This window comes from Oryza glaberrima, chromosome 8, assembly GCF_000147395.1.
Source record: "Oryza glaberrima chromosome 8, OglaRS2, whole genome shotgun sequence".
NCBI lineage: Eukaryota > Viridiplantae > Streptophyta > Magnoliopsida > Poales > Poaceae > Oryza > Oryza glaberrima.
The window spans coordinates 11,914,671-11,941,835 of record NC_068333.1 but is presented as its reverse complement, the minus strand read 5'-3'; the positions used below and the strand labels follow the sequence as shown (position 1 = coordinate 11,941,835).

The 27,165-nt window shown below is 40.3% G+C and overlaps 3 protein-coding genes across 4 annotated transcripts; 2 read left to right on the top strand and 1 right to left on the bottom strand.

Annotated features, from left to right (window-relative positions):
• The first annotated feature begins 134 nt into the window (after window positions 1–134).
• Window positions 135–5,663, top strand: LOC127781747 (tyrosine--tRNA ligase 1, cytoplasmic-like). Its single transcript, XM_052308759.1, has 9 exons — window positions 135–461; window positions 2,171–2,454; window positions 2,566–2,662; window positions 2,806–2,911; window positions 3,084–3,166; window positions 4,116–4,261; window positions 4,453–4,558; window positions 4,809–4,868; window positions 5,307–5,663. The coding sequence occupies exons 1-9, from the start codon at window positions 222–224 to the stop codon at window positions 5,325–5,327; spliced, it is 1,143 nt and encodes a 380-aa protein (XP_052164719.1). The 5' UTR covers window positions 135–221; the 3' UTR covers window positions 5,328–5,663.
• Window positions 5,664–10,813: 5,150 nt separating this feature from the next.
• On the top strand, window positions 10,814–14,884 carry LOC127782450 (uncharacterized). Its single transcript, XM_052309641.1, has 6 exons — window positions 10,814–10,972; window positions 11,110–11,150; window positions 13,008–13,171; window positions 13,369–13,468; window positions 13,562–13,734; window positions 13,973–14,884. Exons 1-6 carry the CDS (start codon window positions 10,929–10,931, stop codon window positions 14,486–14,488), a joined length of 1,038 nt encoding a protein of 345 aa, XP_052165601.1. The 5' UTR covers window positions 10,814–10,928; the 3' UTR covers window positions 14,489–14,884.
• Window positions 14,885–20,938: 6,054 nt separating this feature from the next.
• On the bottom strand, window positions 20,939–25,581 carry LOC127782449 (oligopeptide transporter 1-like). 2 transcript variants are annotated; one of them, XM_052309639.1, is made up of 7 exons: window positions 25,468–25,581; window positions 25,033–25,230; window positions 23,429–23,877; window positions 23,233–23,330; window positions 22,506–23,078; window positions 22,102–22,381; window positions 20,939–21,999 (listed from the first exon to the last, which is right to left on the bottom strand). In XM_052309639.1, the coding sequence occupies exons 2-7, from the start codon at window positions 25,046–25,048 to the stop codon at window positions 21,190–21,192; spliced, it is 2,226 nt and encodes a 741-aa protein (XP_052165599.1). In that variant the 5' UTR covers window positions 25,049–25,230; window positions 25,468–25,581; the 3' UTR covers window positions 20,939–21,189. The 2 variants fall into 2 exon arrangements, with proteins under 2 accessions (XP_052165599.1, XP_052165600.1); XM_052309640.1 differs by having other exon boundaries at window positions 25,033–25,175.
• Window positions 25,582–27,165: the final 1,584 nt, after the last annotated feature.

The following is a 27,165-nucleotide window of genomic DNA, read 5'->3' as shown; positions in this document are numbered from 1 at the left end:
GAAGAATCTGCTCTGGGCCCGCTTGTCGGAGGGAGAGCTCCGTTAGCGTTGGGCCACGGTGAGTACTGCGGGGCCCACTTGTCGGTGACGCGAGCCAGGTCCGGAGCTCACGGATAAAAACCCTAGTGCCCCTAGTGGTAGCCGCCCGCCGCCTCGCACATACTACAGGAAGGAAGGACACAGCCAGCCCACGCAGGCCCGCCGCCGCCGCCGCCGCCGACATGGACCCTTCGGCGCCGTCCGGTAGCTCCGCCGACGCCACGGCGTCCTCCTCTTCTTCCGCCGTAGAGGACCTCGCCCCGGGCATGGCGGCCATGAGCCTCCAAGACCGGTTCGAGTTGCTGCGGGGCATCGGCGAGGAGTGTATCCAGGAGGACGAGCTCATGAATCTGCTGCAGAAAAAGCCCGTCCCCATCTGCTACGACGGATTTGAGCCCTCCGGCCGCATGCACATTGCCCAGGTTCGGTGAATCCGCCGCCTCTCCCCCCTTTAGATCGATCTAATTCCCAGGCTCGGTTTGTGGTTGCTGCCCTGTGCTTATCCTTTTTTAAATTGGTGTGCAAACTAAAACTTACAATCTTTCTTTGTTTGTTTTGCCGATCGAATTGTTTTAAAATATGTTATCTAACCCTCATAATTCCCTCAATTGTTTTATATTTTCAAACTGTAATAATATTACCCTTTGTAACACCAAACTAAAGGAAAAATCAGTTTGCCAGACACCAAAATTTGTAAAGCTATTGGGATTATCTGAATCCACCGCGTAGCCAAACGGAGGCGCAAGGTCTCAACTATCTGTGTTGCTACTTATGTTGCAACTTGAACTGAAATAGTTATAAGTTTCTTGTAGAAGAAATCGAATTTCACATCGGTTGCCTAGAGACTAGAGTTCAATTCATCATGGGGGAAATTAAAAAGTACCAGCATAAATTTATCAGGACAGGTGAAATATAGAATTTTTCTTCCAAAGTTTCAATCTTCAATGCAATTTTTTGAAGGGATATGCACATTTGTACTTTGTAGGGTATTATTATCATCAAAATGTGCTCCTATGTGGCTACCGAGTTCATTTAGGGTAAAGTCCATTTTTAGGCCTCAAACTTCCATCAAAGTTCATCTTTCACCTTGAACTATAAAACAGCCTAAACTTTTGAAACCAGACAAACTTCTCCCATGATTGTTTTTAGTTGTGGTTTTATCCATGTTGAGAATCACATTGCTATGCTATATTGGTTGCTAGCACGGCATTGCTTCACATATCATATGCTTTATATCCTTCTTCCTTGCATCTCCTTCTCTTATCACTACATTGTGTGAGGATTGAAGATTTGGGGGGGGGGGGGGGGTGGATTTCCCCGGGAAATGTTTGGCATGTTGAGTCACTATAATATTAGCAACTAGAATAGTTTAACATATTTTTGTTGTTTTAGATGTGGTAAAAAACACCATTAAAATATTAGTCTTGGGACTTGACCCGGTTTTTAAGGTTTGGGGTTGAAAAATATATGGGTTCGTAGTTGAGGTTGAAAATAGGAATTTAGTGAAAGTTCAAGGGATAAAAATGGATTTTACCTGATAATTTATGTGGTACATGATGTTTTTCTCTGGAATGCTACTTACTGAGAAGTTAACTTGGTCTCTACATAAAGATTCAACGGAATTACCATGATTTCACCTAGCTGGGGAGTGGAGATTTGCACTAATATGCTTGCTTTAAGTTCTCTGTGCAAATAAATTTGAAATTTGGGTTGGATGTACCTATAGACCTATAAAGTTTGCTTTATTCACTGTATGGACCAGATGGGTGAAACTAAGTTTGGTGCATATGTTAATCTGATATATGCTAGACGGTGCGTGCATTGGTTTGGATAGTAAACAACTATGATGGTGATATTTTTCTAAGAACCACGACCAGAGAAGAAGAATACTCTAGTTCACTGTTCCTATACTTTGAGGTTTATTCTTGTTCCACAAATTGAAAACATGCTGCATTACCTCATCTTTGGCTACAACATTCACTACATGAGCTTGTTGTGTTCTTCCTCTTCTGCCATGACTCATTGTGGGCTGTTTTTTTTAGTGATGCATGAAGCTTAGATGTGCAAAAGTTTTAGGCTTACAATATTTGAACAAATGATTGTTTTGATTGATCATCTTGTATATTGTCAGGGCATTGTGAAGACAATCAATGTTAACAAGATGGTCAGGGCTGGATGCAAAGTAAAAATTTGGATAGCAGACTGGTTTGCTCAGCTCAACAATAAGATGGGGGGTGATCTAAAAAAAATCCAGACTGTTGGACGGTACATGATTGAGATTTGGAGAGCAGCTGGTATGAATCTTGATGGTGTGGAATTCTTGTGGTCCTCAGAAGAAATCAATAATCGTGCAAATGAATATTGGCCACTTGTAATGGACATTGCCTGTAAAAATAATGTCAAAAGAATAATGAGGTAACCACATTTGGATTGCATATGTGCGTCTAATGGTTTCTTCACTTCCAAAGCCTGAAGTGTAACTGCAATTTTATAACTTGCAAGTGAGTATATATTTTTGGCTCACAGATGTTGTCAGATTATGGGTCGAAATGATTCGGACGAGTTGACAGCTGCCCAAATATTCTATCCTTGTATGCAGTGTGCTGATATATTTTTCTTGAAGGTTAGTAAATTTATGCTATTGCACACCATGCCTTTTGAGAATTACCTTGAGTCACAGTGTAAAGAGAGCGTGTGTACATGAATCTGTAATCCAGAATTTCATATAGGCATGAAGCTTATTCTAATTATCCCTTCCTTTTGTAGGCAGACATTTGCCAGTTGGGCATGGACCAAAGGAAGGTCAATGTGCTAGCCAGGGAGTACTGTACCGACATCAAAAGGAAAAACAAACCGATTATTTTGTCACATCGTATCCTAATCTGCCCTTGCATGTTGGTTAAACCTTTATCTTCTGTAATTAAACAGCGCGGGACACTTTTCTTTTGGTCTGTCAAATTAATTGGGATGCTAAGCCTTCTTTCTGAAAAAAAAAAAAAAAAACATTGTCAAAAATTGTATTACTCCCTTAACGTGAATTGCAGACATGCTTCCTGGTTTTAAGGAGGGCCAGGAAAAGATGTCAAAGAGTGATCCATCCTCAGCCATTTTTATGGAAGATGACGAGGTTTTCCTGTTATTCAAGTATCAATTTCTATAACTTCTGAACCTTGTGACACCCACTATTGTAATATAAAAGAACATATTTATTACGCGGTATGCCTTTCATAACACAAGTTTAGGCAGCAAGGGCTGTCCAATAGTAGTGTATCCTTCTGTTTTCAGTGTTGGATAACTGCTGAAAGTTCACTAACTTGGATGAAAGAAAGTACTAACTGATAAGTGAGATAGGAACAACTAAAGGTGACCCCATTGACTATGCTTTGTGAAAAAAAAAACTGTGCCTTTACTCGGGACCATCCCAATCTTTGGGCAAGCTAGACCCTTCCTAAGAAATAGTGGAATGTTTTAAGGGTATTTACCTAGGAGAGGTCATCATCTAAGTGCTATAATTTTATGTTTTTTCTGGTGATTTTACTTTGGTTTTAGTTTCCTGATGCGGGTTGATAGACACCTATGTTGTTTTGAATGGCTACTATGGCAACCTTACATGCTGATTTGCAGTTTTTCTTTTCCTTTTGCTTATTCTAGTGGATAAATAAAATTCTCATTTACTCCCTCCTTCCCAAATTGATCATCATATAGTGGAACTCAAAATTTCTCAAATTGATCATCATATAACCGCATAGACACGGATTTCATCATAATACAATTAGTGCAGCATGGGAGAATGTGAGCATGCTAATGTGTAATTGGCATGGTGTTTTAATCGATGCATGTATTGTGGGAGAATGTGTGCATGATGTCCTGATTGATGTGATTTAAATTATCCTTGGTCTTGGTGTATAAACATATATGATGATCAATTTAGGAAGATGGGAGTATGTTTCTACAATTTGTTAATTCTTTTCTTTTTGGTCTTCTATAGCAGCTTCTGTTATGTACTTGTAATCAGAGCATGTATTCATCACTACCCAAACTAGTTCTAAATTTATTCATGGCTTAATTTATTGCAGGCTCAGGTAAATTTGAAGATAAAACAAGCATTTTGCCCTCCCAACGTGGTTGATGGGAACCCATGCTTGGAGTACATCAAGTATATTGTTTTCCCTTGGTTTGAAATGTTTGAGGTGGTTCGGAAGGAAGCAAATGGCGGTAACAAGTAAATGTTCTGTTCTGAGCTACATAACTTGGAATTTTTCCTATTTACCATCAATTGGCTCAATCATTAAGTTAGTTGCCTATGCCACCAGTCTGTTAATCAGAGCACATTAAGTTAGTCTATTATTGATCTTCTGACATGACAAGGCAAAGCATCGATGTTAAACTTTTTTGCATATTGATGTTAAACAGGACATTTACAAACATGGATGAACTCATCGATGATTATAAGACTGGTGCTTTGCATCCTGCTGATGTTAAGCCAGCTCTAGCAAAAGCAATAAACCAAATATTGCAGGTAAAGTTTCCCACATTTGGCTTTCTGTTCAATAATATGGTGCCTATTTGTTGTTTGCTTCATTTGACTATTGTCATTTTCTCTAGTTTTGATGGATTATTTTTATTGATGTGGTATCAATTTCGCACTAGTGTATTTTGTATTGACCTGTTTTCATTGGATAATGATGTGGTGTTTATTATCAAGACCTTGCACGGTATGGTTCCAATAGCTTATCTTGTCTTAATAATGTTATCCTTTCTATTTTCAGCCTATTCGTGACCACTTCAACAACAACAGTGAAGCAAAGATTCTGCTTAACACTGTTAAGGTATATTTTTTTATTATCCATCTCTGACTGTTGTGGTTAAACTTTTATGGTCTTTCTTCACACTGTAAGATACTGTAGTAACCACTTCCATCCATGCCTTTTGCTTGCACTGTGCAATGCATTGTCACAAATCGAGTTTAAAGGCAATTTATGATCTGTTCAGTATTGATATAGCTTAAATTATGCATTATTGCATTTTCATGTCTTAGGAGTTTTGTAAGTGGCGCTTTGACTCAGCAGGTGTAACTCCGCAGAATTTCATTTACCACAAGATAATGGGAAACATCTCTGTTGACTTGAATTTGCAATTTTATTTCAGTTGCTCTTAAGATAATCTGGTTGAACTTCCATTTACTCTGTTTGATTCAGCTGTTGACAATAATTATTGCATACATGGATCAATTGCTAAGGTCTAATTTGAACTTTTCCCATTTGCAGAAGTACAGAGTAACCAACTAAGGAGGAAACTAGTTCAAGCATCTTTGTCCTATTGATCTACCTGGATATTTTCTATGGCTACTTTGGAACCATATGAACCTAATATTTAATGGAGGAATTTTGTTTGCCATTTTTTTGTTTTTGTTTTTTTATGTACTGAGTTGCAGAGCAACCATTGCATGGTACTGCACAAACTTTGTTTAGATTATTAGTTGTCAGATACCCAATCTCGTTTTATCAGTATGGTGCAATGAATGTTCATGATCACCTTAATGTTATAGATTTGACAAGACAAAAGTCGAGTGCAAAGTGCAAACATATGGTGGAAATGCATTTGATTTTATTCCAGACGTTCTACGCAACCACTGTGATCTTAACCTTGTGAAAAGAACTGGTGAAACACTGTTTACGTGGGAATCATAGCTGGTATGTGGTACTCCTATCTTTGTAGACTTGTGAATCACCCATATGGCTGCTTCCTAGTATCTTATTTTTTATCTGTTCCCATTTTTCTGTGTTTATCCTGTGAACCGTAAAACATATCCACTACGAGGGGGAAGCGACCTATTTTCAGGCTAAAAAAAGGAACCTATGTATGGAGGCATAATGGGAAAAAAAAAAGTAAAACATGTTTTTTGTTGATTGGTTGGGATTTCAAATTGGCGTGAATGCTAGTTGGCGCGCACGTGTTGCCAATGCGTACTTCCGGCCCACAAGGCTGCCGGCACGTACTTCTGGTTCACAAGGTTCACGCACGCGCGCACACTTCTTCTCTCCTTTTTCTTTTTTTTGGGACGCCGCTCTTTCTTCTTTTTTTTTCCTTTTTTTTTTTTGCTTGCTGTTTTTGCCATTCCTGCCCTACGGATAGGGGAAAAAATAGTAATTAGTTTAGATTAAGTTCCTATTTTTATTAGTGATTATTTTACTAGTAATTTTTAAATCTTAACTTTAAAATTTTCAAATTTGGATTTGAAAGTTTTCAAATCTCGAGTTGAAAAATTTTCAAATCTCAAGTTGAAAGTTTTCAAATATTTCAAATCTAGACTTAAAAGTTTTCGAATCTCGAGTTTAAAGTTTTCATATCTCGAGTTGAAAATTTTCAAATCTCAAGTTGAAAGTTTTCAAATTTTTCAAATCTGGACGTGAAAGTTCTCGAATCTCGAGTTGAAAGTTTTCGAATCTGAGTTGAAAGTTTTCAAATCTCGAGCTGAAAGTTTTCAAATCTCGAGCTGAAAGTTTTCAAAATTTGACTTTAAAATTTAAATCTTAAATCGAAAATTTTCAAATTTGACTTATAAATTTTCAATCTGTTAGTAAAAAAATCTCCCGAAAAAGAAAGAAAAATCTTGAGAATATTCCCTAATTACCCGTCATTAGTGTTAAGTGTTAACTAATATAGAGTAGTTATAGGAGGGAAGTGCTCGCCGCTGGCGCGCATGCGCCAGCTAGCAGCCCCCAAATTGGTTGTGAACTACGATTAGACTTCTTCTTAGACTCCTAGATAAACTTAGCAACTTTTGTTATACTTAGAAAATAAGTACGCATAACTAGGCCATCCCTTTATTACGCAACTGCTCTACTACGTACAGCAGTTTAAAAGGATTGCGTATGCACACGAAGCCTCAGCTCTTCTTCCTTTATATAGTCAATTATTATATATAAAAAATAGGGTGTCCCCCTCCCTTTATATATAGTCAATTATTATATATAGAAAATAGGGTGAGGGACAATTGATGTATTGGACATTTGGACTGGCCTTCATGGGCCAAAGTCCAAATTTCTCACATTCTTCCTTGGATCTTCACCACGTATTGCTTATGCATCATTAAAACTTCTTAAAAACCTAGTGGGAAATAATTGAAGAAAGAGTACATAGCATACATTTTGTGTGTTGCACGGATATATTGTCTCATTAAAAACCTTAATAAGAAACTGCGAGAAAACTTATATAAGAGAAAGAGTACAACCCACACCATTATTCTTATTGGGTACTTTGTCATTCTGGAATTTGGATTAAGTTTAGCAAGTGACTTAGCAAAATTCTCCTTTTGCACTTCTCTAAGTCTCATCATCCCAATCCCTTGGATGCATCTTTCAAAAGGGATGTCGGTAATGACTTAATGAATAAATCTGCAAGATTTTCACAGGACTTGGTATGCAATACTTTAATTCGTTCGTCTTATGCAGTTCGTGAGCATAGAAGAACTTGGGGTTGATATGCTTGGTGAGATTACTTTTCACGTAACCCATTTCCACTTGTGCGACACACGCTGCATTATCTTCATAAATAATTGTAGGGGTCTGGATGGTGTTCAATTCACATGATTGTTGAATGTGGTGAATCATCCTACAAAGCCATGCACATTTGCAAGAGGCTTCGTATAGTGCGAAGATTTTTCGAGTGGTTCAACGCAATTGCTACAATATTTTGTTTTGATGATTTTCAGGAAATTGTTGTTCCTCCACATAGGAAAACATAACCAGTCTGTGACTTGGCTATATGTGGGTGTAATAGGTACCCAACATCTGCATATCCTACCAAGGTGAGGTCTTGGTTATTTCTGTAGAATAGTCCCATGTCCTTGCTTCCTTGAAGATAACGAAGGATATCCTTGATGCCCTTCCAAGTAAGTTGCCGACAAATGCTATGTCCAGTCTTGTGCAATTTGCAAGGTACATGAGCGTTCCTATTACACTCAAGTATGGAAATTCTGATCCAAGGACTTCCTCCTCCTCTTCTCTTGGTCTACCATGAGGGTTTTCGAAGGATTTTTTTTTAAAGCAAAATTGTTCCAACACTTTCTATGTGTAGGTTGACTGGTGCACTAAGACCCCTTCAGGGATATGCTCAAGCTACAAGCTTAAGCAATACTTAGTTTTGCACAAGTCTTTCATTTTGAACTCAGATTTCATCCACGAATGCATCCATGTGATATGTTGGGGGCCAACCCAACAAAGATAGTAGGCAAAGAAAACCATAGAATGTTCACTTGTCAGAGAGTATATTCCCTATTTGGCGTGAGCCTCATCAGGTATAAATTTCTATCGCAAGGTGACATTGTTATTAGAGCATAACACATAAAAGACAAAAAGAAAAACAACTAACCTCCTCATCGTCATCGGCTTGCTTTATCGTCTTGTGATGTCTTCGACAAATTCTTTCCTGTCTTGGCATCCCTATGTTCAGTTAGTTCTAAGGATGCAAGAGTTGGATCTAATAAGGACGGGAGCCGTGAATCGGCTATCAAAATCTCACACTTCGACTGCGATCCGGGGAAGGTGTCCTTTCTCACCTTGTCTAGCATCTTCCTCTTCTTTCTCATTGTCTTGGAGAGTTTAGTCTCCAGAAGGAGAATCAGGTTGCTACAGAAGGAGATGGAATAAATGTGAGGACGTAGTGTAAGAAAAGGGGAAGGAGATGGAATAAATGGGAGGATGTAGTGCAAGAAAAGGGGAAGGAGATGGAATAAATGGGAGGACGTTGTGTAAGAAAAGGAGGGAGAAAGAGATGTAGGGGGTGCATCACACTTACATATGCCGGGGGAGGGGGGAAGGGGCTACCTCAGTCGCATGGGTGCAGATCTACCCAGAGGTGTCAATCCATCGACAATGAGTAGTGGAGTTGGGAGGTCACCGCCCTCGTGGAGAAAGAGAATGTAATGATGATTCATTTTGGAAACCGTTGTACTGCATAACTAAGATAGGAAGTAAAAATAATAAAAAAAATTATCCTCTCAATATTTTCCCATTTTCCGGATTAAGAAAAGGAAATGTCATATGCCATACATCGTTTATTAAACAAAGTGCTATAGTGGTTCTCAAAATTACTTGTCATTATTTGGCAAGGTTACAAACCAAACAAATTTATTATTATAAAAAAATCAAAGTATTACCAAATACCAAATCTTCTTGCTAGAGATTTATTTTTTTAAGCAAAGGGCAAAAAGCCCTCCATTTCCATTAAAGAAATGTGGAAATTTAAGGTCTTAAACCCGAGGAGAAAACTCTCCCCTGGGGCTCACATGGAGCAAACAAAGAAGAAAGAAAAAAAACAGCATGAAATGCCCGAAACAACAAACTGTTTTTTACAGGAAACCCCCCTCAACTGCTATGTAGAGCAAGCCAAAAAGACCATCGATCACAACACAAGATTTCGGGCCTGTTTGGTACAGCTCCAACTCCTAAATTTAACTCCAGGAATTGGGTCTGGAGTGGAGTTGTGGAGCTGCCTAAACCTAGCTCCACAACTCCAGTTCATTTTGTGAGAGAGCTCCACCCAACTCCACTCCCAGTTTTATTGAAGCTGAAACTGTTTGGCTGAGCTCCAACTCCAGGAGGGGTGGAGCTGGAGCTGGAGCTGTGCCAAACAGGCCCTTCATCAACTTCGTTCTCCAGATCTTCCTGCTCTATATCAGCTATTCAGTAATCTTCTCTGTCCTAGGCGCCATCCAAACTGAGACTTGAAGACTTCACTTGCTATTTGCTTTAGCAATTAAGCTCCCCACTTCAACTTTCTTCACTTTTCCTCCGAACTCTGTAAAATAGACCAGTCAATCATTAATGCACAAGCATTATATAAAATATCAGTTGGATTATGTGGTAAAATTTGATTGAAACAAGCTTTGTTTCTAGCTTTCCAAGTGGCCCAAATTATAGCAGCCACACCAACCAATATTAACTGTTTTGTGGTTTTGTCACAAGATCGAATCCAAGAGTTCAGCATGTGTTTCAGGTCTTTGATCTGTTTCATTCCAAAAGCACAAATCACAATGTTCCAGGTGAACCTTACTATTGGACATTCAAAAAATAAATGTTGGATTGTCTCTTTTTGTTCACAGAACTGGCATAAGTTGTTTCCTTTTTTCCACCCCTTTTTATCAAATTGTCTTTTGTTAGAATACTCTCTTTTAACATCAACCACATGAAAATCCTAACTTTTAAAGGAATCTTGATTTTCCAGATTTTCTTATGTATACCCCTGTCATGGAGGATGTTTCCTGAAGTTTCAGAGCTGTATAAAAGAATTTAACACTGAACAATCCATTTTTTGTCAGATTCCACACAACCACATCTTTTTTATCATTTAAAGTTAACTGATTGCAAGAAGCCTTAATTCTGTTCCAATCTGCTAGTCTTGCTAGAGATTTATTTATGCCCACTCCTTACGTATTCGGCTGAGTTCTTTTACCAACTTTTCCAATTTACCACCCTCATTTTCCGCACTCACTTTTTTCAAAATGCTAAACGGTGTGTTTTTTGCAAAAAAAAAATATACGAAAGTTGTTTTAAAAAATTATATTAATCTATTTTTTAAATATAATTAGTAAATACTTAATTAATCATGAGAAAATGTATTGCTCCGTTTTACGTGTGGGGTAGGTGAGTTACTCCCGAACTCAGCCTAGCCCTGCGTTCGTGCGACCACGTTCCGCGCGAACGTTCGCGTGGTGGTCAGTGGCCATCATCGTCCAAAGTCCAAAGTCGAAACCGACATAACTTAGGCGCTTCCGGATCCCAATTCCACTGGCAGATAAAAATCCCCAATCTCACGCGTCCTCCCCTTCCACCCGCCTCTTCCAACGAAACGCGAAACCCTAGCCCGTCTAATCTCTCTCTATCGCCATGGCCGGCGGCAAGATGAAGGAGCACGACGGCGCCAGCCCAGCGTCAGTCCTCTCGCCCTTCTCCCCTTCCCCAGATCCCCACCTCGCTCCTTACGGTGGCTCGGTTCCGAAATCTTTCGGCATTATTTTTCTGATGTATTTTTTCGTGTGGTTTTGTCTTTGGTTTGCTCTTCCTGCAGCAAGATCTTCATCGGCGGGCTGCCTAAGGACACCACCATGGGTAAGTCCAGATCTGCTATAGATTCACTCTCTCCCTCGTGTTTACTGGCTGTTTTGGCGTATGCTTGATTAGTTATTTATGGTTCGGTTCTTGTTCAGATCTTCATGTTTTTAGCTTTTATATGTTGCGATTGACCTAGTTCTGGAGGTAATAATTTCCTTGATCTGGTCTAGTTGGCCCGGTGGAGAATAGCTCTTCTCTTGATTAAGAGCATGGCAATTTTGCGACCTTAGCTTTGGTGGCATGCTTTGGCATATTCTGGGATGCACTACGTAGCGACAAATACAGTTGTTCCGTTAACAATTCATGCTGCACCAAATAAAAACTAATATATGTGTGATATAGGGTACTGGCACTGTGGTTGGACCAAACAATATTTTTGAACCTACATTTGTCATGTCGACCTCATCTTGCTCAAATTTGGCTTGTCAGCAAGATTTGTGAAAAAGTCAAAGGGAATAGCGTCTTTCAAAGGTGTACTGCTCGACAACAGTAGGGACTTCCATTAACCTTTTTACAAATTTGGCATGTGGCAGTGAGGATGGCAGAGAGGTCCTGCACTAATCCTTTCCTTGCAACCAGTGCCAGACATATAGGTAGGGGTAGCAATTTCCCCGTTGGGGCCAGGGACCCGCCCCTATGGGGTCGGGGTCGGGGTCGCGGGGGGGGGGATTCTCACCCGCGGGTGGATGGGGACGGGGGCGGGGATCAGAATTAACCCGCAGGTGACCTGGAGGGGCCCCATATGTGAGAAACTTCTCTAAAAGTAGTCCATTACAATAATATAGACCCAACAAGCCCATTCAAAATTGACATATAAAAGCTCAACACCCTAGTTCTCCTCAACTGTAATCCCTTTCCTTCCTTCAACCAACCCACTTCGTCGGGGGCTATTGAAATTTTACCATACCCCTCCGTATTTTAATGTATGAAGCCGTTGACTTTTGAACCAACGTTTGACCACTCGTCTTATTCAAAATTTTTATGCAAATATAAAAATACTTATGTCATGCTTAAAGAACATTTGATGATAAATCAATTCACAATAAAATAAATTATAATTACATAAATTTTTTGAATAAGACGAAAGGTCAAACGTTTGTCAAAAAGTCAACGGCGTCATACATTAAAATACGGAGGGAGTATTATTTAGTGTATTGCAATATTTTTATGAAGTATTAACTCCATCCGGGTGATGCGGGGCCCCGATCACCCGCCGGGTCCCCTGTGGGGGCGGGGACGGGTGATGTTTTTCACCCGACTTCCTTTGTGGGGGTGGGGGCAGGGATACCCTCATGAGGGCGGGGGCGGGGGCATTCCAACCCAACCCGGCCCTGCCCCACCCCGCCCCACCCTGCCCCACCCCGTTGCCACCCATACATATAGGAAACGGAAGTTTTGTGTGCACTGTTAGGGCCCGCCTAATTTTCGGGAGAAAATGAGCCATGAATATTATACGAAGATAAATTGTGATATTTTATTATGGAATCAACTGTATTTGCTTATCTTTTAGGTTGGTATCATCATAGCTTAAAACTTTTAGTAAAGCAATAGCTGATGTATTTGTTGATAATAGATGTCTGATACTTCTATTCTACCAAATATGCTTTGCCTTTTTCATGTTGTGAATTATTTAATTGGGTTTCATGTGCACTTGTTACCTATCATACAAAAGGTCAAATTTTTTTGTACTGATCTTCGTGTGGCCCTCGGAAATTATTTTTTCATTGGTCTGTATCTTGTATTCTAAGATTTATATAAGAAGTAAAAAATCTGAGGCTATTTTTTTATTGCTTGTTTTATTCAGATTTACTCTAGCTGTCTGTTAACTTCTTCGTTATGCTCTTGAACATGCAGGTACTTTCAAAGAATACTTTGAGAAGTATGGGGAGATAGTTGATGCCGTCATAATGAAGGACCGCTTTACCCAGAAACCCAGAGGATTTGGATTTATTACCTTTGCAGATCCTGCTGTTGTTGACAGAGTGATTGAGGACAACCATGTTATTAATGGAAAGGAGGTAAATTGTTTGATTCCTGTTGCTACCTGACTTCTTTTGATCCTTTGAGCTTGGTTGTATGAATGTCGGTTACCAGAGTATGTCATAAGTTTATAAGTTAATATACTAGTCCAACTTCCTTTAGCAAAAAATAGGCATTGCCTATTGCTTCTCTCACTCTGTTTATATCGTAACATGATTCAACGTGAAACATGCAGGTTGAAATTAAGAGAACTATTCCAAAGGGTGCTGCCCCCCTAAAAGATTTCAAGACGAAGAAAATATTTGTTGGTGGATTACCATCTGCTTTGAAAGAAGGTATTACATGTATATATTGTTTGCCTAACCATGGACTAGCTCATATTATTATTTTATAAGTATACTGAACATGTTGATGCGATAATTTGACAGATGAATTCAAGGAGTTCTTTTCGAAATTTGGAAAGGTGGTGGAACATGAAATCATTCGTGACCATTCAACTAACCGGTCACGAGGATTTGGATTTGTAGTCTTTGATGCAGAAAAAACTGTAGATGAATTATTAGCTAAGAAAGGCAATATGATTGATCTAAATGGTTCTCAGGTGAGACTCGGTGTATTGCTTTTTGAAGTTTGTAATTCTAGTTTGGTACAACTATGCCTGCACATGTTAATAAACTGTGTTCTTCCAGTTACCTCTGGGAGAACCCTTGCTGATTTGCTGTTATGTTTCTGTTGCTTTATTCGTTGTCTTATATAGGCTGCAGGTTATTAGCACTCCATTTTCGTGGAAGTAGAAAGGTCTTAAGAGAATATAGGTTGACTTTCTTGCTTTGCTGTAGGTGGAGATCAAGAAGGCCGAACCAAAGAAACCCTCTAACCCACCTCATCGTTCATTTGATAGTGAACCTAGGGGCCGTCCACATGCGGATGGTTATGATGGATTGGGCAACTCTTATAATTATGGTGGTAGCTTTGGCCCCTATAGATCACCTGGAAGTTTTGGCACTAGGCCTGGTGGTTACAGTAGTTCTTATGGCCCTGGTGACTATGGTAGTGGCTATGGTGCTTATGGTGGAGCATTAGGAGGATATCGTGGAGAATCATCTCTCTATTCTAGTCGCTTTGGTAGCACTTATGGAGGAAGCTTTGGTGGTGGTTATGCTGGTGGTTTAGGTGGTGCATATGGGCGTGATGCTGGGGGTTTTGGTGGTTCTAGCTATGGCCCTAGTTATGACTCTTCTTCAGGTCCTGGTGCTGGTGTTGGCTTTGGCACGGGTGGACTCTATGGTGCTAGAGGAGGCTATGGTAGCAGTGGTGCTGGTGCTTCTGGTCGTTATCATCCATATGCAAGGTAGACAGCTTCAGATGCTGCCATGTGTGTGTTAGATAAGCTTGCAGAAGGTCGGTACTAGACAAGGCAAGATAAATTATCTGCAGCTAGAAAAGAAGAGTTGAAGTTTAATCTGCTAAGGTTATGTACCTCTCCTGCTAGATTTGGCTCTGCTAAGGTTTATGTACGCCTGTTAGATTGGCTCTGCTAAGGTTGCTGTACCACTCCTGACTCCTGTTAGATTGGCTTGTAGAATTTAAAATCACTTTTTCAGTGTTTAGAATTCAAGAGATCGCACATGTGCTTTGATTAGATAGCAAAGTCACTATGGCTGTTAGTTGAGCTCGTATTTAGTCGATTTGAGATGCAACTGGAGCATATTTTCTGTGGATCTTTCCTATCATAGGCTTGATATGATGGCGATGAAGTATCTTGAATTCATAGTAGTATATCATCGTTTTTCTTCTGTTCTTAGTTAAAAATTTCGTAATCATTAGTGTCCATTGAGGTCAGCTTGCATCTTAATTTGTATGCGTATCAATTTTCTGCGCTGGCAATTTTGTAGGTTGGTTGGGTGCTATAGGCTAATGAATGCTGACTTCTTGGGTGCTATATGGCTACCATATATCGTTGCATATTTTCCTTGCAGGGCTCAGTAGTCTTCGGATAAACTAGTTTGGTATAATTGCATTTTCAGCCGGTGTAGTTCATTAGTATCTGGTTTGATTTAAATTGCACTATATTAACTGGAGACATGGTGAGATGCAGAATACACTATTATTCCAAAGATGTTCACACTGCACGTGTACCAATTGAACCAAGCTATACACTATAGGACCCAAGTATAGATTATTCCCTTCGTTTCATATTATAAGATTTTCTAGTATTGTTCACGTTTATATACTTCCTTCGTTTTACAATGTAAATCATTCTAGCATTTCGCACATTCATATTGATGTTAATGAATCTACGAAATGCTAGAATAATTTACATTGTGAAACGAAGAGTAGATGTTAATGAATCTATACATATATATGTCTAGATCATTAATATCTATATGAATGCGGACAATGCTAGAAAGTCTTATAATATGAAATGGAGGAAATATCTTATAAGGTGTCTGCAGTTATACAATCTGATAACCTCTCAACCAACTCATATAGTAGTTACTCCATCCTAAAATATAACTTTTAGCCCATAGTATTTGTTCTAAAATATAACTTCTCCACTAACATTCTCTGTCCAACTAATCATAACCCTCGACCGTTCACTTTTTTCTACTGATCTTCACTACTCATCTAATTACTACTTGCTCTTAGGTTGTGTTCGCTCTAGTCGGTTCCCCGCCTAAAATGTACGCACGGAAAACGGAGCGGTCCATTAGCACGTGATTAATTAAGTATTTGTACGTAGTTGCGTAATCAATTGCTATAGCCAGCAAAACCCTAAAATATCAGCTTGGTGGAGAAGATAGACTACTTCCCCTACTATAGCTATAGTCGTCAGCTTTCCATTGATCTATGTTGTCTTGCATGTCCAGTTGTAACTTCGCATGGCGCTCCCTGCCTTGCCTAATTTCCTAGTTAGACGGTACGAAACATTTACAGTAGGGTATCCAACAGTCCTCAAAGCAAGGTTGCTGCATCAGCACATGTTTCTAACCCTACCAATAGAGGAAATCAAATATCCATTGTCTTGCAAATAGAAAATGAATAATATAGCATCTAAGGGTCTCTTTGTTTAGCCTTATGTTTATTGGCTTATATGAGCTTATATGATTATAAGTCGGTGGATTTAATATATCTCTACATCACATAAGAGAAAAAAAAAACTTCTTCAGCTTAGCTTTTCGTTAAACATTGTAAGACAGGAAGAGTGGCTTTATGGCTTTATAAAAGCTAAACAAAATAGCTACTTCCTCCGTTTCATATTTCATATTTTATATATATATATATAGGACACTCATATGGGGCATCATGGTGCCTGGGCACCATGGTATCTAATGCACAAAATCACTCAAATTTTTCAAAATTTTCAAATTGTGAGTATATACCTAGTTATAATAATTTGATTCATACCTATACTTATCAACAAAACAACTCAAATTTAACTTTATTTTACAATCCATGATTACATACCTAACTAATTATATGTATGGATGCTATATACCTAGAATCAAAATCTAACAAAAATAAGTTCAAATTCAGTTCAAACTTGCTTTAAACTAGTTAGTAAAGTAGTTAATATTAATACCTAAGTAATTGAAAAAGTTTCATACTCATTTGAATTAGGTATGTACTCAATTTCAACAATGGTACCCGGGCACCATGGAGCACCAAACAAATTTACTCTATATATATATATATATATATATATATATATATATATATATATATATATATATATATATATATATATATATATATATATATATATATATATATATATATATATATATATATATATATATATATATATGTATGTATGACTCATTAACATCTATATGAATGTGAGCAATGCTATAAAGCTTTATAATATGAAACGAAGGGAGTACGTTTAGAATTTTCAACTTATAAATTGGTTTATAAGGCTAAACATAGAGGGTCTAAAATGGCAAGCTTTTAAGGCCTACACTGCCTATCCATTTGTCAGGTGATATCTAATAAAAAAATCACCTAGATTTTTTTCTACCCTCATATTTACATCCAATGGACTACAAAAGAAAATAAAAAAAATACATATTTACTTACACAACATTTCTATCAAAATTACAGTGCACTTACATGTCATATCAACAGAATTTACAAATGTAATTTTAATTATATAGGACTGTAATTTTATAGTGTGATATCTAGTAGATATATTGCATAGTTTATTTGCTAGATTTGTGCATAAAATAATATTACCAATCCATCTATTAAAAATTACATTGTAGTTATTCTGTAATTACACTGTATCTACATATAACTACAGTGTTACTACATTGTAATTTTAGTTTATTAACACTGTAACTTCAGTATAAACTTTATTTTGTCTCTTCAACTAATTTAGCTTAACTGCTAGTACTTGGTATAAAGCTAACAGGACAAGAGCTCCTCGAATCGATCCCCTGCTATACACGCACTTGCGCTTTTTAACCACTATATTAGCACAAATCTCCACGCAAATCATACGGCCTAAAAATCGACAAATCTCTGACTGGAAATCTGTCGACAGATTGATAGCAAATTCAGTAGATTTTTAAGCTTTGTTTGGTCGGAATCGCTAGTTAGCGCGCATGCGCCGGCGGCGCGCGTTTTAGGCCCATAAGGCCCAGCGCCGTTGCGCTGGCGCGCGCGCCTCTCCACGCTTTTTTTTTCTTTTTTTTCGTTTTCTTTTCCCTTTTTTCCTCACTTTTTTATGATTTTTTTCTCCATGTTTTTTTTCTTTTTTTTCTTTTCCTTTTTTTCCTCACTTTTTTCTTATTTTTTTAAATCTTTTATCATGTTTTGAGTTTGAAAGTTTTAAAATTTTGAGTTGAAAGTTTTCACATCTCGACTTGAAAGTTTTCAAATCTCGATTTAAAAATTTTCAAATTTTTAAAATCTGGATTTGAAAGTTTTCGAATCTCGAGTTAAAAGTTTTCAAAATTTTCAAATCTCAAATTGAAAGTTTTCAAAATTTTCAAATCTGAACTTGAAAGTATTTGAATCTCGATTCTCAAGTTGAAAGTTCTCAAATCTGAGTTGAAAGTTTTCAAATCTCAAGTTGAAAGTTTTTGAATCTCAATTTGAAAATTTTCAAATCTGAACTTGAAAGTATTTGAATCTCGATTCTCGAGTTGAAAGTTCTCAAATCTGAGTTGAAAGTTTTCAAATCTCAAATTGAAAGTTTTCAAAATTTTCAAATCTGAACTTGGAATTTTTGAATGTCGATTCTCAAGTTGAAAGTTCTCAAATCTAAGTTGAAAGGTTTCGAATCTCAAGTTGAAATTTTTCAATTTTTTCAAATCTGGATTTGGAAGTTTTCAAATCTCGAGTTGAAAGTTTTCAAATCTCAAATTGAAAGTTTTCAAAATTTTCAAATTTGAACTTGAAAGTTTTTGAATCTCGATTCTCGAGTTGAAAGTTCTCAAATCTGTGTTGAAAGTTTTCAAATCTCAAGTTGAAAGTTTTCAAAATTTTCAAATCTAGATTTGAAAGTTTTCGAATCTGGATTTGAAAGTTTTTGAATCTCGAGTTAAAAGTTTTCAAATCTCAAATTGAAAGTTTTCAAAATTTTCAAATTGATAGTTTTTGAATCTCGATTCTCGAGTTGAAAGTTTTCAAATCTCAAGTTGAAAGTTTTCAAATCTCAAACTGAAAGTTTTCAAAATTTTCAAATCTGGACTTGAAAGTTTTTGAATCTCGATTCTCGAGTTGAAAGTTTTTAAATCTGAGTTGAAAGTTTTCAAATATCAAGTTGAAAGTTTTCAAATCTGAGTTGAAAGTTTTTAAAATTTGACTTTAAAATTTAAAACTTAAATCAAAAGTATTCAAATCTAACTTCAAAAATTTTCAATCTGTTAAGTAAAAAAATCTCCCAAAAAATCTCCAGAATATTTTCTTAATTACTATCATTAGTGTTAAGTGTATTAATTAATATATGTAGTTAAGACTAAAAGGGAGGAAGTACTCGCTAACTCCCTTTCCTAGCGCGCACGCGCCCTAGCAACCCCCTTGTTTAGATGCTTGGTGCGTGCAAGCGAGCACTTGTTTGGTTGCATGCGGGCCCGTTTATCAGGCCCGACTCTGACGTCTCATGCAAAAACGCCAGGACTAAGTCCACTTTGACTCCCTTAACTAGTGGCCTAATCTGATTCGTATCCCTGAACCACAATACTGGATATCTCAGACCATTCAACTATTAAAACTGGTGCAATTTGACCCCCTTGACGGTTTTAGAGGGCGGTTTTGCTTATGTAGCGCTTACGTGGCGGTGTTGACCTAGTATTCATCCAACGTGACGCTGACGTGGCACTTATGTGGTATTAAAATTAAAAGAATATGTAGGACCCATTTGTTGTTCACACAAATAATTGTGGGACACAGTATCATGTTGGGACCCTACATGCCATCCTCTATCATTTCCTTCTTCCTCCTCTCTCTCTCCCTTCTATCTCTCTTTCCCTCTCCTTTCTCTTCGTTTGCAGAGGGATGGGAGCAGGAGCCGAGCGACGGCGGAGGGCCGTGTTGTTGCGGGAGAGAAACGATGACCGGGTCTACTCATCGATAGCCTCCGCGTCGCTGCCTTCACCGGGGTTGGCGATGATGCGCGCTATTTGGTGGCCTCGAGGTCGGCCTGGAGGAGGTTTCCCCCCATGATTAGCCGCATGTCGAGCGCGGCGTGGCGGTTGGCGACCAACTCCTACCGATGCCACGCGACGTGGAGGCAGGCGAGCGCATTCCGGCGATGTGAACGGAAGACACTAGAGCAAAGAGTGGAGGATAGGAGTCATGTGAACGGCTTGGATTTTGTGTGGGGGAGGGGGAAGGACGGGAGAAGGACAGTGATGCCACTGGAGGCGCGTCACTTAAATAGCTGGTGGTGGCCAATTGGGCGGCGGAAAGGGCGCCGTTAAATTCAACCCATCCTCGTCACGTCGCATCGCAGCCTCCCTGTGTCCCATCTTCCCCGTGTTGCCCCGCAACATCATGGTGCTGCCACCTGCACCAAGTGTTCACTACGTCGCTGCCACGGCCAACACATCCATGCCGCACTGGGAGCTGCGCAACCGCCTCTCCCACGTCTGTAGCGCCGACGCTTGCCTATAAAAAGGCCGACGAGCTTCGCTGTTCGCTACACCACCCCAAGCTCACCTCCCCGCTCCCAAATCCTCATCCGTCGATGCCCCCTTTTCTCTTTCTCTCTGTCTTCCCCTCTCCCACTGCCATCGCCGCCGATCCAAATTCCCACGCCGTCACAAGGTAGCCACCTCCTCCTTCCTTTTTCTCTTCCCCTCTCTCTGCACACCGCCGCCTCTGTCGATCCAGCCCTCACCCACGGAAACAATTTGGTACCGTGAGGTACTGATACCTCGAGGTATTTTTGTTGGACCGGAGCTTAAAATTTTGTACTTTAGCTAAGTGTAATCACAAATCGAGATCCATGGATTTTTAGAGTTATACCTAGCTTCAAGAAATATTGGATCTAAAACCGTGCTAAGCAAAAACCTATGCTGATGTACGTCCATTACTTAGTGTCGTCATTCGTTCTGATAAGCTGAATCATTGTTTTTCACCCAATGAGACATAATGGGGCAAGATCAAAGAGAACCTTATTAACCATCCCATAAGGAACCGATGCCTCTCGAGGTCATCCCTACTGGCTTTGAGCTATATTTTCACATGAAGCCTTGCAACACACAACCAAAAGTCCTCAATTTGTGCCAATAGCAACCAGAGACCAGAGGACAGCACAAAGACCGACCAGATTAGGATCCAAGCAGGCAGGCGGAAAGAGGCACATGCGAGCATGGCTCGCTGTCTAAGAAACTGACACCTTCATAGGCTCATAGCCACTTTGCATTGCAGGTGTAATGCACCGGTGAGGCCGTGACCACTGCCGGCTGGCGAGTGGCGACCATTGGATCTACAGTGTATGAAGGGGAGGGGGCAAAAGAGAGGAAGACAAGAGGATATAATATATACATTTGAGTAACCATCTGTCATATGGAGTATATACATGTAGATGCGGTGTCCTGATCAATCAAGAAGGTACAGGCGGGCATCCCCTGGCAAACACCCCAGGTGCTGTGGGGCACGACGCCAAGGGGCAGTGATCATCGGCGGCGCCACCCCACCACTGCACCCCGTATATGTCGAAGTATCCTAGCGAGACGAAGGTGAGCACGCCCATGAAGGCGACGCCGGCGTCGAGCCCCGCGGCGAGCACGTAGTTGTGCCGCATCCACCACGCCCTGCACCGGCGGTACACGACGTGGTTGAACACGAACCCGACGAGCCCCCACATGACGAAGTTGACGGACCTCGCCGGGAGCAGCCCGCTGGCGCCGGCGAGGACGAGCGGCAGGTTGATGTCCCGGAGCAACGCGCTGCGCGGGTACCGGCGCGACAGCAGCCAGACGGGCACCGGCGCGAGGACGCCGACGAGGAAGAAGTAGTTCATCTGCCAGTAGTTGCCGAGACGGCCAAACATCCGGAGCGGTCCGACGACGCCCCAGATGATGGAGGCGTTGTAGAAGACGTCCTCGCCGGGGCACGTCCACGGGCTCCCCGGCGGCAGGCTGTCCACGTCGCAGATGTTCCTCACCGTCGTCAGCAGCCACCACGCCGTCGCGAAGTGCACCGTCGACGCCACCACCGTCCCTGCCAGCTGCACCATGAACATGGACCTGGGCGGTATCTTCATGTAGTGCCCCAGCTTGAAATCCGACACAAACGTCAGCGCCTGAGTCATGCTTATGTAGCCGTAGGTCTTGAACACCACATTCGCCAATGGCTTCCCCGGGTACAGGTACCCGATGATGAGCTCTGTGATGATGTTTAACCCTGGTTGCTGAAAGAAACAACCAACCAACAATAATGCAATTTACTACTATACTAGCTTAGTTAACGTTAATTCAAGGCTGAAAGAGAAAGTAATTCTACTTGTGCTGACCATGTTGGTCGTGGCAGAGATGACGCCGATGGGCAACGTGAAGGTGAAGGCGATGGCACAGGCAAGGAGGAGACCCCAGTATGGCAGCTGAAGCTGCCGGCCAAACCCCTCACAGGTGTACAGCGACAATGCCATCACGATGGCCAGCATCAAGTGAAACCACCACTGTGGCACGGCCTTGTAGTTCCTCTTCATGATTCTCGTGTGCACGTCTTGGCGCTCCTTGCCGCCGCCGTTCGCCTGCTCCGCCGTTGCCTTCCGCCACAAGCCCCAAATGTCCCTGCTCGAACAAATTGAAGTCAAAAGTTTTGCAAGCTGGTTAGCTGAATCTTGTCATAAACACATCAAATATTTATGACTGACGGGAGTACTAAGTTAGCAAGAGCTTGTGCGGGAAAACTTGCTTGCCGTGGTAGAGCGCGACGTGGGAGAGCGTGGACATGAGGCCCGCGAAGCCGATGCCGTAGTTGATGGCGAAGAGGATGCTGAGGTTGATGCGGCCGTAGGCGTCGTACTCCCTGAGGTTGAGCGTGAAGGTGGCCGGGTCGAGGATGCGGGCGGTGTCGTAGCGGCCGCCGGCGGCGTTGAAGACGTGCGACGACACGAGCGGGAAGCGCTTGGCGTTGTAGGTGTCGGTCCAGTAGAGGATCGGCACGGCGACGTAGGTGCTGAGCGCGAAGCCGGCCATGACGTTGAAGATGGCGAACGCCGGCGACGCCAGCGGGTTGCCGAGGAAGCCCACCACGGTGTTCCAGTCGAGGCCGAAGGAGCCGACGCCGAGGCCCGAGGCGCCGGAGCCGATCTGCTGCGCCGTCACCGAGTCCCTGTACAGCCAGCACAGCACCGAGATGGTGCTGATCGCCGGGAACAGGTAGCTGGGTACGATATAGTAGGCGAAGCTGCACGTCATCACCATGATGAAGAACTGCAGCCGCGTCAGCTGCCCCTTGTTCCTCTTCTCCTCCTCGTGCATCGCCCTGCGTGACAAACATTCCAAATTTTGCTTATAAGTTTCCCCGAAAAAAAAAATGCTCAAAATAAAGTTTGTGTTTGCCCATTCCCCATTTGCATCATATATTTTTCAGAAACAAATATTTCGACAAAATAACTGCTGGTAATTAGTACCATTACCTGAAGAGGGTGACTTGGACGAGGTTTGACGGCCACCACATGTAGGCTGAGTCAACCAGGTACTTCCTGAACAATCCGGCCCATCCATACCCAAGCAACTGTATGAAATCAAATAAAAGGCCATTTTTGGATTAATCAATGTGTGTTTGATCAGGTCTTCGATTTGTTACTAATCAACCAATGCATGAGTGGCAACCTGGGTGGTCTGGGCGAGCAGCATGGCGGCGTAGGGGCTGATCTGGCGCTTGTAGAACACCTTGACGATGGCGATGATGTTCATGGCATAGACGCCGCTGGCGCCGGCGCCGGCGAAGATGGTGATGAGGCAATGCTCCTTGAGGCTGAAGGGCCCCGGGTTGAGGGAGAAGGACCAGCCGCCGACGCGGAGGCGCCTCGCCGGCAGCGTCGACGCCATGAGGCGGCCGATGGGCAGCGTGATGATTTGCACCACCACCGTGCCGATGCTCAGCTGCGTGGTCCGGTACATGAAGAACTCGTTGACGAAGGCGAGGAACACGCACGACGAGAGCCCCAGCACCCACACCCGGAACGTCAGGCACGGCTCCGACGGGTCGTCGGTCACCGGCACCGTGTTCCGGACCTCCTCGATCGGGTGGTCGTTCACCTCCTCCTCCATGCCCTCCTCTGCAGTGCACACACACACACACAAAACTCTGATCGTGATTATGGCTGATAACCCGGAGAGGGCTTTTAATCATTCGGTTGGATATGTTCATATATTTATTACATGTCAACTAGATAATTACAAAATAATAAATCAAAACAATTGACAAGATAAGATAGATTAATATGAATATTCACTTAACAAACAAGTTCAAATTTAACTTTTACGAGTTGTAAGAAAAACAAATTTAACTGTGAGTATATACGTATACTAATTAGAGTTAATTTTTTATGTTTTTGTTAGAACTCATAGAAGTCAAATTTAAACTTGTATGTTTATGAAGTGACATATTATGTACTCCCCCTATTTCATATTGTAAGACTTTTCTAGCACTGTTCATATTCATATAGATACTCTAATGAATCTAGACAAATATGTGTCTAAATTCTTTATATCTATATGAATGTAGGCAATATTATATGTCTAGATTCATTGTGGAACGGAACGTATTAGGTCCCCATCGTTTGGCATATTCATATGCTTATCAGCCAAAATTTGAATTTTCAACGTTAAATTTGAAGCTGATTTTAGGGTTTTTTCATTGAAGGTTATTTTTCAGCCTTTACTTTTAGATCGCTAAGAACACATATATAAAAATTTTATTCACAAATTACTTTTCGTTTGCAAATATGCCGTTTAGCTTATTCCACCAATATGCCAAATGATGGCACCCTAATATATCTTATCATTGTGAAATAGAGAAAGTATTAATATATCTTATCCATTTTTTTTAAAAAAAATCATAATCATTTAATTTGATAGGCAACAAATGGGTGGATGTCCATCTAAATGATTAAAAGTGTTTCCTCTAATGACCCAAAATTGAATGAAATAATCCCAAATTCCAAAATGAACTAATCACAACTTTTTATATCTATTTGTTTGCAGTTTAAAAGCTAATGCTAAAAATAGATTACGATGAAAAAGAACTCCCAAGTAAAGTTTCAAAATTCAAATCTTGACTATGGCTAACAAACTAACCAGCAAACGATATGCAACCGAGATTTGAAAGCTTATGATCTATGCATTTGAAGTGTTTTTACGAAATTGACGATCAATGCGTTTCACTCGTTTGTGGTAGAAGTAAAGGAGGTTTTAGGCGTGGTTTGTTGTACCGCCTGCAGTGTCCATCGGAATGTGCTCGATCGTCGGACTCCGGCCGCCCGGCTGGCTGGCAAAATATTTCACCGTCTTTCTCTACACGTACGCCCTCTTCCTTGATGTTCTTTTGTCATCTTCTGTCCCTAAAATAGGCTGCCTGCATGTCTTTGCGAGAGAAGTTCTCAAACCCTCATGTTTTTAGCAAAGCAACACTGAGCCGTTCAGATTCCATTGGGGAAAAAAAAGAAACATGAGTAAAATCGTTAAATACTTTAGCAGCAATTTTGCACGAACAAATGGGAAGTGGAAGAAAACTGTTGTTGATTTCATTCTCCAAGAGAAACTAGCTAGTAGCTTAATTTCGGTCTTCTACCACGAGAGAATTTCATTTGCATTCCCAGTGTAGGAAAGGCAATTCATGCAGAGAATGAACAAGGAGGCATACACACCATCGGCAGAAGCCGAGACGTTCTCGTCACCGGACTCCGGCGGGATAGACCGAGCCATCATCTGTAGGCTTGTTTCTCCCCTGTTTTGTTCTGTTTTCCTCGTCAGCTTCTGAAATTCTGCTCGCCTTGCTTGAGAATCTCGTACGACCCCACATATTTCTAACGGTCAAAAGCTATATATAGCTTTGCTGTCTATAGATAGTTTTGTACTCCGTGAACAACCAGAATAATACGAGTACGAGAGTTATCTATCATGTGTTTTTTTTTTTAAAAAAAAAGTATGAATTACCCACTGAACTATCGCGGTCGACCGAATTACCCCCTAAACTTGAAAAACAGACATTGCTCACCCTGAACTTTCAATACCGGACGAATCACTCCCCTCGACCTAATCCAGAGCGGTTTTGTCCTACGTGGCGTACGCGTGGCAATCTAGTAAGTATTTTCTTTTTAAAAATATGGGACCCACTTGTCATACCTCCCCTTCCTCTCTTCACTCTCTCTCTCTCTCTCCCAGTTAGCATTTTCTTTTTTTAATTAGCGCGTAATTAATTAAGTATTAGCTATTTTTTTAAAATAAAATGGATCAATATGATTTTTTTTAAACAACTTTCGTATAGAAACTTTTTTAAAAAAACACATCGTTTAATAGTTTAAAAAGCGTGCGTGCGGAACACGAGGGAGAGGAGTTGGGAACATGTGGTGCCGAACACACCCTTAGTTTATGAAAAGACTCAGGGGTAATTCTACTTACCAGTTACCAAACTTGTTATTTTTAAGCCACTGAATTGTAAGTAAAAGGACAAGTACTCCCTCTATTTTTTAATAGATTACGGTCGTTAACTTTTTGTCACATGTTTGACTATTTATCTTATTTAAAAAATTTATGCAAATCTATAAGATATAAATCATGCTAAAAGTACTTTAAGTGATAAAACAACTCACAAAAAATAATTACGTAAATGTTTTGAATAAAACAAATGGTCAAACGTGTGACAAAAAGTCAACGGTGTCATTTATTAAAAAAGGTGGTAGTAGTTTGCATTATCCCCCCACATTGTTAGCATTGTTACTAGCATGCTAAAGACATGCATATGTTAATTCTTAAATGACTAGTCTTTGGTAATTTGTATTATATCAACTTATTATACTCGGCTTTTTGTCAACAATTCTCTCTCTTTCTCTATCTAACTTTATTGATTTTTCTTCCCGTTCTAACACACTGACATAATTGCTAGTCTCAATAATAAAATATAAAACATCGAGCTCATCAATAAATGGTTTCTCTTAAAAAAATATGAATAGTCAAATGTAAAATTGTACTCAATAGGACGATGTGTTAATCAAAGTTTAAGGATAGTTTGAGAAAAAAGATGATGAAGCGGGGAGGGCTAATGGGTGGGTGATAACCCAGAACAATCATCCCCCGTCCCTCCTGGTGCGTACGCTACTTCTCCTTCTTCCCTTCCTATTATATCATAAATTTAAAATATTAAAAATATATATAAAAAAGAGTAAATAAAATCTAATACCCTTAAAAATATATTTATGTGTATAGACTTTGATTTATAATATAACTTTATGTATAGAAATATTCTATATAAGAATATTTAAATCCAAATTTAAATTTGATCGGGTATATAAACTTTTAACCTATAAAATATGTATAAATTTTATAGGTATATACTTTAGGTATAT